Source organism: Colossoma macropomum, unplaced genomic scaffold, assembly GCF_904425465.1.
Source record: "Colossoma macropomum unplaced genomic scaffold, Colossoma_macropomum, whole genome shotgun sequence".
NCBI classification, from domain to species: Eukaryota; Metazoa; Chordata; class Actinopteri; order Characiformes; family Serrasalmidae; genus Colossoma; species Colossoma macropomum.
Window position 1 is genome coordinate 26514533 of NW_023494809.1, and position 15741 is coordinate 26530273.

The window sequence follows — 15741 nt, forward strand, 5'->3', positions numbered from 1 at the left end:
TTCATTACTGTGAAAAAAACCACAAGAACCAACTGTATCACTATATTCAACCATTTGCCCCAGACCATCTACATCTAGTGCTGTGGTTTGTTGTCAGCTGTTGTGGTATTTGAACATTAGCCAGTTAAATATGAGGTAAGCAATCGTGTTGAGTTTAATATATAAAAAAAAAACCCTTTTTTTGTTTCTTCTGACTGTGCTAATAGCTGAGTAATTTTCACAATTTAGCCATAATGAAGTTGGGTAGTTGATGACTTAATGCCTGCTAGATGATGCCCCAACCTGTTACCAGGCCCCCCCAAAATTGAGTTTTTTTTTGCATAAAACAAGACTGCATACCCAGCGGTAACTTCTCAAATTCAAACAATGCTAAAATACAATTATATGCAAAAGTTTTGTCTCCGCTGCTCAAATATATTTTTTTTTAATTTGATGTGAACTCTGCAAATGTTATAGCCATTTTTACAGTTTGTTTTAGTTAAACTGAGCAAATAAATACAAATTGTGCACAAAAAAATTGCAATATTTAAAAATGCTCAGTTTGCTCCCCGGGGATGTATTAACTTCACTTGTTTTCATTGAGAAAATAAAAAAAAAACAAAAATAATAATTTGCTTGGGTTGCACATACTTCTGCATACAGCTCTTTCCCCTCCTCTGCATGTGAACACAAAGTGGTATTAATTGAAAGTTCGGAATCTGAATTTTTTACTTGTTTTACTTTTCAGTGAGCATGTGTGAGAAATATGATGATAAATAGTACTAGCGTGAAAGAATTCATATAAAATGCTTTGAAGAGTTAATATCAACATTGATTGAACATCTCCCTGCTGTAAAGAGCTGTACAAAAAATTGAGAAAGCTTCCAAAACATGCACTTGAGGTTGTTTGTATGCACCCTACTTCCTCGGTCCGTTCATTAGGCCGTGTATTCCCCGGTGCCGTGCGGCGTAACTTGTATGGTTGATGGACAGTTCTGTCTGCCTGAGCCCTGAGCTGGTATTTGTAGTGATGGATCCTCTGAGATTAGGCCATGATTGAGAGCATTGATCTGCCTCTTTTATGACAATTTAATTTGCTCCCCGGGGACGTCCCCGAGCGTCTGCATTTGACTGCATTTGTCAGAAGCATTAATCAATAACCTTCGTGGAATAGATTAGTTCGGAGTGACGCGAAAATTCAGGCATTAGATAATAAGAAAACGGAAGAGCGGGAAGCTGAAAGCAGGTCTACCCAGCCAGCCAGCCAGCCAGCTAATTTGTTCTGACTTCCCTCAGCCCGAACAGCTCTGTTTGTTTACGTGCGCATATGCGTGTGTGCATTTGCTTGTTTGTTGGTTCATTCAGATGATTCCTTGCATGAATGCGAGTGCCTGTGCGTGAGGGAATACTGGTTTGTGTGAATTTCAGTTTGAGCTAGAGATGCACTGCTGTGGAATGTCTGGGCCGATAATGATAAGCAACAATTAACAGTTTGTAGTGGCCAATACTAATAACCGTTAATTTTACTTTTTGTGCATTTTTCACAATGTTTTTTTTGTATTTAATTCTTTTCCGAGAGGACCGCCTATGATGTGTAACACGACAGAATGAGACAGACGCGTGCGTATTAAAAAACTGATGAGGCTTTACTAGTTTGTTCCAAAGTCGTCGGCGCAAAACAGTCCATAGTCAAATCCAAGTCCACAGGATCAGGCAAAAGGGCAGAATCGGAATCAACAGGCCAAAAAACCAGGAAAACAAGCCGGAAACCGCTCAGTAGCTCTGAAGACAGAAGCAATACCTCGCAACATGTCTAAGCTAAAGCCTGGGCCAACTAAACAGACCACATGATGCACAGAACCTGTGAAAATACTCAGTAATCAGGCGAGGCTGATCTTGGATAGGTTGTGTGTCGAGGAGACAGGGTCATGTGATCATCCGAGGGGTTCTGGGAATTGGAGTCCTTGCTGGATGAAAGTGTGACATAATGTTTGTGTGGTTTATGTACCAAAACTGTCCCAATTCATTTTTACATGATGAGCCTCTTTAGAATTAAACAGGCTGATTTTGTCACTAAGCCTTTAAGACTGGTGTATGTAAATGACCTCTGTTCTGGTTGGCTGCTCTGTCTTGCACTTCATCAAGAACAGTCCAGACTGAAATGCTCTCTAACTTCAGCATGAATGGACGAGGCTAAGCTGCTGTAGAATGAATAGGCTGGCATATGGAAATGCGATGGTTCACAAAAAAACAGTGAGTTCAGAACCGTTTGATTGGGCTGTATGGACTGGGAATGGTATTTTCTGACATTTGTATGTTTACATACTACATTAAATTCTCATTTAAAAAATCATTGATTCAATTTCCATAATCATGACATAGCAAAATCAGACACAACAGCTATTCTAAACATTTTTCATATGTATCCAGAGTGAATTACAGTGTCAGGTGAATGTAATATTAGGCCATCTGGCATTAGCTATCTTCTAATTATCTTCTAATAAGTGGACAGTGCTAATTTCAAGTATGAATGGGGTCAAATGCATCTCAAAGTGATCCAGTCACTCAAACCACCAACAGATTTGGTTGGGAGGGAGTATGACCACAGGCAGTAGCGTTCCCACTAGAGGGGGAATCAAACATCCAGCCTACCAAGTGTGGGGCTGTCTGTGGTGTTATCCACCATGCTATCCACTCCAGAGAGTTTGAGATAAACAGAAATGACCACACTTTAAAAAGATGGTTCTTCAAGGGTTCTTTATTAAAGAAAACGATTCTATATAGAACCATGAAGACCCCAAGAATTTTTTGCATGTTTAGTAGGTTCTTTGCATCATGAAAGTGTTCTTCAGACTGATGGAGAGTGTGTTTTATATGGCTCTATATAGAACCTTTTTCTATATAGCACCAGAAAGCTTTCTTCTATTGTTACAGACTTTTGGTTCTATATAGACCCCTATATAGAACCCTTTTCAAAAAGATTCTATATAGAACTATCTATAGCATATTCTCCTTCAGTCTGAAGAACTTTTTCATGATGCAAAGATCCCTTTAATCATGTAAAGCTGTAAAGAGTGTTCATGGTTCTATACAGAACCATTTTCTTTAGTTAGCAACCATCATTTCTAAGAATGTAGTAACTACATGTACATGACTTTATGTAGAATGTACATTTTCCCTTTTATTGAAGAATAAAATATCGTCAGATATATTGTGCACTCCTACTTTGACCAGCATTTTTAAATATATATACATGTGTGTCTGATCTTCAGGAGTTCCGGTCAGCAGTCGAGTCTCCGCTAAGATCCAGCAGCTGGTTAACACGCTGAAGCAGCCCAGACGGCCTCCGCTCCGGGAATTTTTTGTCGATGACTTCGAAGAGCTTCTCGAGGGTAGGATCACGGGACTCCTTCTGAAGCTTCCCAACATTACTGGGCTTTATCACAGTTTACACGTGCTGGTTTATCACACCATCTAAAAATAGATATAGAAAATATTAAAAAAAATAATGATAAATCAGTTGTTTGCATGATATTTTTACAATAGGCAGGCGGGAAGGGGGGATTTTTTTTTTTAAGCAACTATTGATTTGTCTTTAATGTAATACGTCTTTAATATAATAATATGATTGTCATATAATATAGCATATATAAATGTTTTTGAGCCTACATTGCTTTTGTTTATAAGCCTACACATTTTACATCTGATAATATTAGCATAACTATATCGTAAGTAGCCACATATAACATCGATAAAGAGTCCTACTCAGCCGTGAAGACACTGGCTTGGGAATTAATTTAAATAAGCATCTACAGTTAGACTTACTGGCTTATGTTTAATAGGCCACTTCTCTGTTGAGGTCTAATGACGTGACTTTTAATTTGTGCTGTCACCTTTTGATTAAAGCTAATATTACTCACTCTGCCAACTTAGCGACTGTTTTCTAGCTATGCTGAAATTTTAGCCGTCGTTTTGGACTTCATAATTTGTTTTTCTTTTAAATGTTAACTGAACACTTGGTTGATTTTGATACGTATGTAATATGATAAAGGGTCTGAGCAGATTCCACAGGAATGAGAAGCACATGTTGTGGACTAATAAATAAAATCTTTATGAAGTCAGTTAGCTGACCACATACTGGACAGAAAATAATAAAGCCTCTGCTTCCCACCGATGTTTGCGGTTGCAGTCCAGCAGCCTGACCCGAACCAGCCACGGCCGGAGGGGGCCCAGATGCTGACCATGAGGGGGGAGCAGCTGGGAGTTGTGACCAACTGGCCTCCGTCCCTGGAGGCGGCGCTGCAGCGCTGGGGGACCATTTCTCCCAAAGCCCCCTGCCTGACCACCATGGACACCAACGGCAAACCCCTCTATGTCCTCACTTATGGTAAACCCCACCATTTTATATTTTACACATCTTAATGTAAATGCTTTTGGCATGTAAGGCCTTTTTAAGAAATGGTTTGACAAAAAATCTGATTTACACAATTTCCCTCTTACCTCAGATGTGGTTGGTCAGACAAACCATGACATGTTATGTTACCTGTAAAATTGACCAAAAGTATGGACAGAATTGAGCTTTATTATTGCTGCTACCACTGCTTTTAAGTATGCAACAATCAATTCATCTAATTTTATTGAGAACAGTATAACATACAGTGTTAGAAACCATGTAAGTGAGTCTATTTCAGATTACACTTCGACACACTTTAATACTCAGTTGCATTTTATTTGTTGAATTTGTTAGACTGTTAAATGTAGCTGTTTACTGTGCACAATTTCTGTCACAGTTTTTTTTATGTTAAATTCAGCAAATAAAAAGAAATTGTGCAGTTGAATTAGCAGACAAATGCCGTATTTAAGTGTGATCCCTGTAGAAGATGAGTTAACTTGCACTCACTTTTGCTGTTTGCTCAATGCTAATTGTTGGGTACAAGCTTCCATTACCTGCTATTCTTAGTTTATAGAAGTGTGTAATAAAACTGTGTAGTAAACTGTGTAGTGTAGTAAAACGCCAGTGGGACCATGGCCATTTAAGGGTGATAAAAATGTAAAAAACAACACTTATGACTCACTGCATTCACTTAAGACAGATGTTTAGGATAAACGAAATTACGATTAAGTTCAATATTTGGATACATGAGCAGCTTAAGTATCTTTTTTTGGTTTGATGAAAATGTGTGAACATTTTTGTAATTTATACCACAATTTCGTATCCCATCATAAACATTAGAGACGTCCTGTGGTAAACTTTCATTAACCCCACCTTCAGATGTAAAACTAATCCCCATCAAATAGTATTTAAATATGATTTTTTGCCAAACTATTCCTTTAACAGTTTTTCATGTTTCGTCGATGCTTATTTAACATAGAGTGAGGAATAACAGATTTTATGGGACGTGTGTAAATGTGCTTGTATTGGATGGCTCAGAGAGTGTGTGTTTCATTTATATTGGGTGTGTGTGTGTGTGTGTGTGTGAGGTGCTTGCCCCTGTGTCAGCTGAGCTCTCTGAACGAGGATCCCGCCTGCAGCGTATCACGGGTGAGAGGGTGTGAGAGGGTTGCAGTGTTGAGTTGCTGTGTATGTGTTTGTTTATATTTTTTCCTCTTTCCTCTTTGTAGTGGTTAATAATTTCATTCTCTGTTCCTCGTGGAGCGAGTCAGAGCGGTCTTATTTGTCACATACGGTCAAACCGTACAGGTGATGATATTCCTCTGAAAGCCCAGCAAAGGATGCCTTTATTTCACTATGCCCTAGAGCTGGGCGATAATCAGATTTTTCACTGATATCAACACGTCGTTAATCGTATCAGCATCAGTATTGCCATAGTTTAACTGCAGCTGCGTAGGTAACTGTCTGCCAGCAGCCACTCCGGACCATTTATAGAGCATAATTTGACTTAATTTAGCTGAATTCGATAGGCAGCCCCAGAGATATTAGAAAGAAGAAGACAGTTAAATGGTTGAAAAGTAAATGGAAAGCTTGTAAAGCTCAACATAACGTCTTTTTATGGAGAAAGTCCCGCACTTCAGTTAAAACATTCAGTCGACTTGCTGGTTGGCAGCTAACCTCAGCGTTATGTAGGAGAGTGACAAAGCTTGGCTAAATTGCTAAAGACAAGATTTTATATAATTGATCATATCCTAATAGCATATATCTTAAAAATTAAAGATCAGTTTTAAAAAGAATAAATAAAGAAATAAATAAAATACCAGTAAAGACCTCTCTTGAGCTAGTGCCACAAGTGCTAGTGATGCTGCGTGCCAGCTTTCTATCACTGAGGCTTTTATAAATGCTGCACCTCACCCCACTTGTTTACCTATTTAATAATTCAACACATATACTGTACTATGATCAATGTTGACCGGGTGAATACTCCTTTAATTCTAAGCTTTCTAGTAAAAGGGAATTCCACCGATTTTTCAAAATTTCCACAGAATTAAATGGTTACGATGTAAATAAAGTCATTCAGAGTGGTTTGATGTGAAATGCTCTGTTCTGTATAAACGTACAAAGTCAGAATTGTTCATAGTGGTGGTGATAGGAACCAGACGTCACGCTGGGTTCACTGATCAGACCCACGCGGATAAAAGATAAACCGTAAGGTTTATTCAGAGGGAAATGAGCAGAGTTAACACCAGATTAACCAAATACAATACATGGGAGTAAACGAGATCAGAGTCAAATAAACAAGCGGGGGTCGTAACCAGAAACTACACATACACAAAAAGACTAAGCCAAAAAACAGGAGTGAGAATCGGAAACAGGAGAAACAAAGCAGAGTCAAACACGGAACAGCAATCAGAAAAACAATGCACTGACTAAACAATGACAATACTTTGCAAAGACAAGGTTCAAACAGACTGATATACACTGATCAGGCATAACATGACCACCTCCTGTGTCCACTCACTGTCCACTCTATTACACACTCCTACCTTGTCAGTCCACCTTGTAGATGTAAAGTCAGCGACGATAGCTCATCTGCTGCTGCAGTTTGTGTTGGTCATCCTCTAGTGACACTGAGGTGTTTAAAAACTCCAGCAGCACTGCTGTGTCTGATCCACTCAGACCAGCGCAACACACACTAACACACTACCACCACATCAGTGTTACTGCAGTGCTGAGAATGATCCACCACCCAAACAGTACCTGCTCTGTGAGGGTCCATGGGGGTCCACTGAAGAACAGGGTAAAAGGGGGCTAACAAAGTATGCAGAGAAACAGATGGACTACAGTCTGTAACTGTAGAACTACAAAGTGCACCTATATAGTAAGTGGAGCTGATAAAATGGACAATGAGTGTAGAAACAAGGAGGTGGTCATAATGTTATGTTTGATTGGTGTAAATACAGAGCAAAACAGGTGATGATGATTAGTATTCAGGTGACTGAAGTATTATAGTACATGATAATGCTTTTAGTATTAAAAGTATTATATATTAATACTGGAATGTTGCTACTTTTCATAACTAGGGTGCACTGTAATGAGCATCAGAAATAGCTAGTGAACAGTAATTATAAACAGTTATTGACATTTGATTTATCATCATTTATGGCTGCCTTTAGAATAAGAGTAGAGCTAGATCATCACTGGCTGTGTTTACGTGCAAAGATTTTTGCCAGTCCGATTGAATACATTCCGATTATAGATTAAGACTGAGGTGTTTATGCTCACTCTACTCAAAAATCTGATGGAAAATCTCAGTTTACATGCTCACTACAAGTAATCCAATCCAAAATTACACGCATGCATAGAGTACCACTTTGTGTAGACATTACTATGACAACGAGCATCACGTGAGTCCAGTCAGAGTGAGATGAGCAGCAGTGAGCAGCGCTTGTGTTGATGATTACTTTAAAATGATGTCAGACTCAGGAAAACGTCCTTTACACGTCCTTATTAAAGAAGGCCGAGAGGAAGGCGTCGTGTTCTGAGACACATAAGCTGGACGTCCGTCCCACCGCCGTCTTTTAAAGATCAGAGCATAAACTTCGTCTTCTCTGCAGACCAGTTTCTGCTCCGCCATGTTAATAATTATGCTAAACTTTGGCTATGACGCGAACGCAGAATGTACTTAAACTTTCCGATTGGGAGTGTAATTGGATACAAGCGTTTGCTCAGCTTCCTTTTAACAGATTATTTTGCAGGATTACCCACCTCGTTCAATCTGATAGAAATTCCAAATGGCCTCAATTGGACCAGTCTATTCCAACTGAGGTTCATACATGGATGTATTCTATTCCGACTGAGCTATTAGTCGGATTATTAACGGATTATCAGGCTGCATGTAAACATGGCAAATGTGTCCTGGAACATAATTTAGGTCTGAATGGGTTAAATGTTCAGGCACTATGAGACAAATGACTGAACACAGTGAGCACTCGGCTATAGTCTGTAGTGCCATATTCAGAGAGATTTTTAGCTTGATGCTAATATTGCATAAGAATTCCCTTTGACAGGCTAATCGAAATTAGCATTATAGAAATTTAATCCTGAAGCCGTCCAAAACATTTTAAACACTGTCCCGCATGCTGTTTTAATTGTCCCCGGGATGACGTGACCGCGTTAGTCTGGAGCTCTACTGCAATGAACCATGTTACATTAAACCATTCAGAATGAGTTTGTTTACATCTCAACCACTGAATTATGCAGAAATTATGAGAATTCAGTAGAGTAATTTCATAATAACTTAAGTTGCAGTTCTTAGTTTTTCAGCTTGGCCTTTAATGAGTTACCGTGGTTACTATCGAGATACATTTGTCATGTGAAAAAAAAATATTAAGTGCTGGCATCTCTGGTGCAACTAGAGCATCCCACGAGTCAAAAAGAGCAGCGCATCCACACTCACGGATTGTAATCTTTCTAAATTTTTTACGTTCGTTGAACTGAACAAGCTCAGAAGAGCTGCCCGTGTTTCGTCCCGTTAGTAAATGACTTTACTCTCCCTTTTTGATTTTTGAAATGCTGAAATATTTATTGAATTATACATTTGGTCATATCGCCCAGCTCTACCATGCCCCTGTTTCCTGTCTGCTCTGGCCTTGTCTGGTCAGGTCGGGCCGCTGCGTGGATGACGCCCCCCCCCTCCCCTCCCATGTTTCTTTTGCTCAGGCTGCCTGCGGAGCTGCGAGTTGAGTCAGCAGGAGCTGTGCAGTGCTGGCTCTCAGACACGCAGCAGCCAGCCTCCACCTCCACACACACACACACACACAAACACACAATGATCCGGGATGGGCCCGCTGCGCTCTCCTTGCGCCGGGCTGTGTGGGCCGAGGCTTTGTCTGAAAATAGAAAAGCCGACTGCCTGTTTCTGTGCCGTCTCCTCTCCCTTCCTCTCTCCTTCTCTCTCTCGGCCTTTCTCTCCTTCATATTTCTTTCTCTCTTTCTCGGTTTCTGCTCTGTCCCTCTCTCTCTTTCTCTCTCTCCTTCATTTTTCTCTCTCTCTGTCCCTCTCACCCTTTCTCTTTCTCTCTCTCTCTCTCTCTCTCTTTGTTTCTCTGTCTCTCTCTCCCTCCTCCTCTGAAGCCCTGGGGGAATTTCAGTCTGCTCGTCAGCTCATTAAAACCTCACCCAAATCAAAAGAGTAATTAACTTCACAGCGAACGCGGGAGCAGAGTGAGATTGATATCTCTCGCCCGCTGCTCGCTTCGCACTGGGGTTTTATTCACGTCCTCTGTGTGAGTTTACGCCTGATAGCATGGGGTCAGAAATTCAGCTAGACCTGAGTGATATGATTTATAGCACTTTAAATGTATATGACTTGGTTTCTGAACCCTTCTGATATTCTTTATACTGTTATGGTGCGTATATGACTTTCTGGACCTGAATGATAAACCTAATAGTGTTACAAATGTATTTGACTTTGTAGCCTGAGCTCTGTTATGAAACTATTATGAATATGGCTGTGACATTCAGACCAAGGGGTACCTGAATCCACATTTCATCTCTTTTTCTCTTGATGTGAGATTTTTGGGTTCCTCTTTGCTTGTGCTGTGTGTTTGACCTCTCTGCTAGAGTTCAGGCTGCTGTTTCCTCCCGGAGTTACTGACCACTCGGGATATTTTAATATGCTTAGCATAAAGGAGGTTTCCGACAATAGGACCAGATGAAAGCACTCAGAGGCTGCTGGTGGTGGGCTGTTTGTTCAGGATGTAACGCGTCTGTGTGATCTGCATGGCAGGGAAGCTGTGGTCGCGGAGCATCAAAGTGGCCTACAATATCCTCCACAAACTGGGAACCAAGCAGGAGCCCATGGTCAGGCCAGGAGACCGGGTGAGCAACAGGACCGGTGCTGAAGTCTTCACTTTCACAGATCATTATGATTTATCAATTTAAACAATGAATTTAAAATAAAATTATTAGCCTTCGGAAGTAGGGTGGACAATATTTGTTGTTACCATGAACAAATATTACACAAAATCATCACTCTTGGAGCAAAACCTCAGGTCTCCAGAAAAGAAGCTGCATAGAAGAAGTGTGTAATTAGTCCTGCTTGGTTAGATTTAGTGCAGTGCTGTAAGAAAAGTGTTGTTTTTGTACTATCTTTTTAAATGTGGCTCTACTAGTTCTTTTTCTATTTGTTTCAATTTATTAATCCTCAGATTAACTAAATATCATAATGCATGTTACATTTCTTTAAGTATTTTGCTGTTATATATTTGCCATATCACCCTCCACCACTTAAAAGCCATTTTGCAATACAGTATAAATGCAATTACCTAATAAATTGCAGTTAGTAAATTATATTTATTTTCAATTTACATTCTTTGTTGACAGATTCAAATCTGTTTCTTTCAATGTCAAGAAATGAAACTATTGAGTCAAAAATGTAAAAGATGTTTTTTTCTTTTTGCAGAACAAGACTCAAAGTTACTTTCCATCAAATTAAGATAATATAAGATAAGATAATCCCTTTATTAGTCCCACAGCACGGGGAATTCACAGTGCTACAGCAGCAAAGGGATAGCAAGGCTCTCAAAAAAGAAGTAACAAGAAGAGAATTAACAAAGTAATCGACCTTTTTAATTACTTAACAAGGTTACTCTTTGTAACTTATTGCTGTATAGACACTCCAATAATATAATACTATTTTTAGAAGTAATACTAAAAATAAAAAAATCTAAGATAAGAAATATAAACTCTATCCTTCACATAAACTCTGGTCACACAATTAAAATATAAACATATAAACGAAAAAGCAAAAAGATATTTACACTGAAAGGATATTTCAAATCATGTCATTCAAATCATAATAAATCATCTCTTCTGCTTAAGAACACAAATGTGCTATTGAAAATTTAGAATCTGCACTTTCTGTGCTTGTTTGAATGAGCAACAAGAGAGAAGTAATGAACACGTAATTACACCCTGTTTTTCTTATCATCGACACCGTGACTTACACCGACTAACTTGTCTCTTCTTCCTTTGTACGCTCTAATTCTCATTTAAAGAGTGTGTTAGTGACTTGTTAGTCTCACTTTGGTGTCATGTCAGTGGGTCTGTCTAGCGTCTGACACTTCCCTCTCTCCCCCTCTCTCTCTCTTATCTCTGTGTGAGCAGGTGGCGCTCGTGTTCCCCAACAACGACCCCGCCGCCTTCATGGTGGCCTTCTACGGCTGCCTGCTGGCTGAGGTGGTGCCTGTGCCCATCGAGGTGCCACTCACCAGGAAGGTGAGGACACAAACCGCCCTGCCACAGCCTTCACAGCATCTGCTGAGGCCCAGCTAGTTCCTGTGCAGCGCATGAGTGGACAGTTTGACTGCGCACTACATGATTTTAGTCTTGAATTTTCTTGCCGTGGACCTGTTTTTTGGGGATCTGCTACAACCTCCCGCCCAGACTGGTGCTGTTTGTGCCCATCATGAGAGCTCATTAACTACTTGAACCATGAGAGTCCATATGTAGTCTCACACCTAAATTCATCTGGTCAGTACAATATCCAATCAGAAAGCAAGAGGAAACTCAGGAAGTTCAAACAAAACCATGTAGCTCCAAAACGGTAACTTTAGAGAAAAAGGCAAAAATGCTTTTAAATTTTAATGTAAGCTTGTTTAATGTTTTTAAATTATGTAGAGAAATAAAAATGTAAAAAATAATCAATTTACATGGTTTAAATATGATAGCAGCAATAAAATATTGCTTTGTCATATCATATATTTCTTATATTTCAAGAAATTATTTCTCTAATAGAAAACTTAGGTACTGAAATTTGAACTTTATCACATCTCTTTTTTAATTTAAGCAAATAATAATTGTGAAAAAGACAATTGACCATCAAAAACACTTTATCATTACATATTTAAGAGATGTTTTTATTCAGAGTCATTTATAGGTTTGCTATTAAAACATCAATACTTGGGTTTTCATGTATTGCTACTATTTTTAAACCCGAAGTTTCATGAAGCAGAGGATAATAGAAGGCAAGAGGATGAAAGCTAGTTTGACGCAAAGTCTGAAAATTTCTCAGGACGTGTTGTAGACACTTCTTGTTCACAATGGGATCCCACCACATGAAAGATGATGTCAGAGCCTCATCTGCATGCCATCATGTACTGCTGCGTCCAGATGACAACAGATTGCACACAATAAATGTCATGTAGTCTGAGCACTACATCAATTCTGGGATTGTGTAAGTCATGCAGTGTCCACTTTGAAGCTGGACAGACAGGATTTAATCTTCATTTTTGACTGTGTGACAAGTTGCAGTGCCCCCCCCCCACCACCACCTCCTTCCCTGCAGCATATCCTCAAAGCTTGAGCTCCTGGTATGCAGTGCCAAGGCAACAGGCTTTGCGATACTAAATATTAATGTTTCTGTATTATTCATGTTTAATGTTAAGTGTTATGAAGGCCTTATGGAAACTTCAGCTCTGAACGCTGTAAATATTGCAGGCGCCCCGCGTCTATTTTTGATAGCCACTGTTTTTTGTCAACTCCCGGTCTGAACGTGTCTTTGTCGAGGCGCAGGCCTTGTCCTGCTGAAATGCATACGTTGGAGTTTCTCGCTGTAGAGAACGGAGCGAGGTGTGTGTGAGTGTGAGTGTGTGTGCGTGTATATGGGGGAGTGGCTCAGCCTTTTGGCAAGGCTCAGTCCAAACCCTCATCAGTCCAAAAATTCCAGGAAAAGGACCTTGAAACTGGCAGAACACTCTCTGGCTTCCTTTCCCTGCAGCTCCACACAGAGTCCAATAAAACTCTGTCCGCGTTCCAGCTGAAAGACGGCCGGATCTTTTTGCACTTGTTGCGCGGAGTCACCAGAGCAGAGCGGATATCTTCAAAGCAGAACAATCAACCGCTTAAACCGCAGGATTATTCTTCGACATTGTCAGTCTTAAAGGGGAATTCCACCAATTTTTCAAAATTTCTGCATAATTCAGTTGTTGATTGAGTCTTTCAGAGTGGTTTGATGTGAAGTGGTGCTCTGTAGAGAAGCTTACAGGCTCTGTACAGTGGTGGTGATAGGAACCAGGGGTCATTATGTCTGAAACCCAACACTGTCTCAGTCATCAGTCATCAGTCAGGAGCTATTTCATGTAATAGCTTTCATGTACTTTCAGGTGCATTAAACGCTTACGATGTCTGGTTCCTATCACCACCAGTGTCAACGGTTTTGACTCTACTTTTGTTAGAATTTCACATCAAAAAAACTCTCAGTGACTTTCTGATGACGGTTTGCATGTTCATGATTAAATTGTGCAGAAATAAAAAAAGATTGTGGAATTTCTCTCTAAGACTTGTTATTCAGTAACTACTATAACATTCTTAGTAACTACTGAGAGACTAAAATGTAAGTTGTGTGATGGAGCTGCACGGTATGGACAAAATGCTACTGATCAGTTTTGCGATTTAATTTTCCATAAATGAAGGTCCAGGCATTTTTTCACCAAGAAGACCTGCTGACCCATTTCTTCAGACTTCAGGTTCAAACACTGAATGTATTATGACAGACTGCCAGTTAGCACGGGCTAAATAGTGCTTGATTTTAAAATGGCAGCTCACACGATTTGAAAATTACCCTCTTTCAAATTGCGAAAAAACAAAATAGGGTGTCTGTGGGCCCTTAAAAGGTCTTATCTGTCAGAAATTACAATTTACAAATTTAAGGCCTTAAGAAGTATTATATTGCCTTAAATTCAGAACCACCATCCTGCATTTTAAGTTACGGATACAGAGTCGTTCATGCATGCAGAAGTTTGTGTTAAACTAATGTTGAGCTAGCATTCACAGAAACCAGGCGATTTGGGAGTGCATTACTATGAAAAATAATTTCATATTTGGTGTATCATCTAACAGTGTGCAGTCTGATGTTTATACTCATAAGCTGAGTGAACTGCCAGGAGGCTTAAACAGTCAGTAGCGCAGAGGGACATTGAGAATGAATTGTGATTTCAGTATTCCAGTGTGTTCGTAAATTACTTTTGACGTGGCTTTAAAAAAGCCTTAAGAAGTCTTACATTTAACTTGAAGATTCCTACAGATACCCTGAAGGAAAAAAAGATGAACTGTTCAATCCCATAGCAGTGTATTAAAAATGCACTGGTGAATGTAATAGTAATGTAACATATAACATAATGTATCATGGTTAAAGACTGACCTGTATCATTTTGAACAAAACAAATGGACCTTTATAACACCCACAGAAATGCTCATCTGGAAGTGTGGTTGGTCAGCACACAAAAACATTGAGAATGGTCACATTAGTGATAACAATTAACAAGTGGTATATTTTGCAGATCTGTTATGTAATGTATGTAATCTGTTATGTTATGTAATTGAAGTGTGGCTCCACATATAGGCCTTTGCAGTCTAAGGGGTTGAAAATGTTCAGCTTTGTGGAAAAACACATACAAATGCACACACACATTAGTTTACAGGCTGTTTTGGAAACACACAGTCATCTCTCGCAGCTTAACTTCAGAAATAGCCCCGGCCGCCCCCGGTGGTGTATTTCTGGCAGGTGCTGATGGATGTTTTGTATTGTGAGGCTGTTTAAAGCATGGCTTCATGTTCTCTCTGCTTGGCGTGATCTAGGACGCGGGCAGCCAGCAGATTGGTTTTCTCCTGGGCAGCTGTGGGGTGACAGTGGCTTTGACCAGCGATGCGTGCCACAAGGGGCTGCCCAAAGGACCCACCGGGGAAATACCCCAGTTCAAAGGTCAGTCTGATTCAATCAAACATGGCAGCGTGTGTATAGAGGTGTAGAATGAAGAAGGGAAAAGAGTGTGTGTGTGGGAGCGTGATGGGGCACCAAGGTCACGAAGGAGGAGTGTGTGTGTGTTTGTGTGATCTGATCTAAGCCAGGACGCCTGCAGTCAGCATTTTTGCCCTCAGCTGCAGTGAGACAAGAGGTTATAAATAGCATAGGCAGAGGTAACGACTTTATGATACCTCTGTATTGCTGATCAAGAACAGAAAATACTGAATGTTCATTTACACAGAGAGACAGAATCTTAAAAGGAGACACATACATATTAACCATTAGAAGTAGTGATGCGCCAAAATGACAATTCCTAGCCAAAACCAAAGTCAAAATTCAAGACACACCTAGCCAAAAACCTAGGGTGACCATATGTCCTCTTTTTCCAGGACTTTAAAAATGTGTCTGGCCAGGGTTTATAAAAAAAAAAACCTGAATTAAAAAAAAATTAATGTAAAATTAAATATGGTCACCTTATGAAAACTGAATTCAAAAACCGAAATGAAGCTTATTTTTTAATTTGTTGTTTTATTTATGCTTTTAAATAAACATATATTAAAAC

The 15741-nt window shown here is 39.7% G+C and overlaps 1 protein-coding gene across 1 annotated transcript in view; it reads left to right on the top strand.

Moving 5' to 3' along the window:
• Positions 1-15741, top strand: part of dip2ca (disco-interacting protein 2 homolog Ca) — a 179050-nt gene that overhangs the window by 105477 nt on the left and 57832 nt on the right. Inside the window, 5 exon segments of the mRNA XM_036558486.1 lie at positions 3252-3371; positions 4169-4366; positions 10164-10255; positions 11543-11653; positions 15014-15137. Of these exon segments, the coding sequence (XP_036414379.1) occupies positions 3252-3371; positions 4169-4366; positions 10164-10255; positions 11543-11653; positions 15014-15137 (645 nt within the window).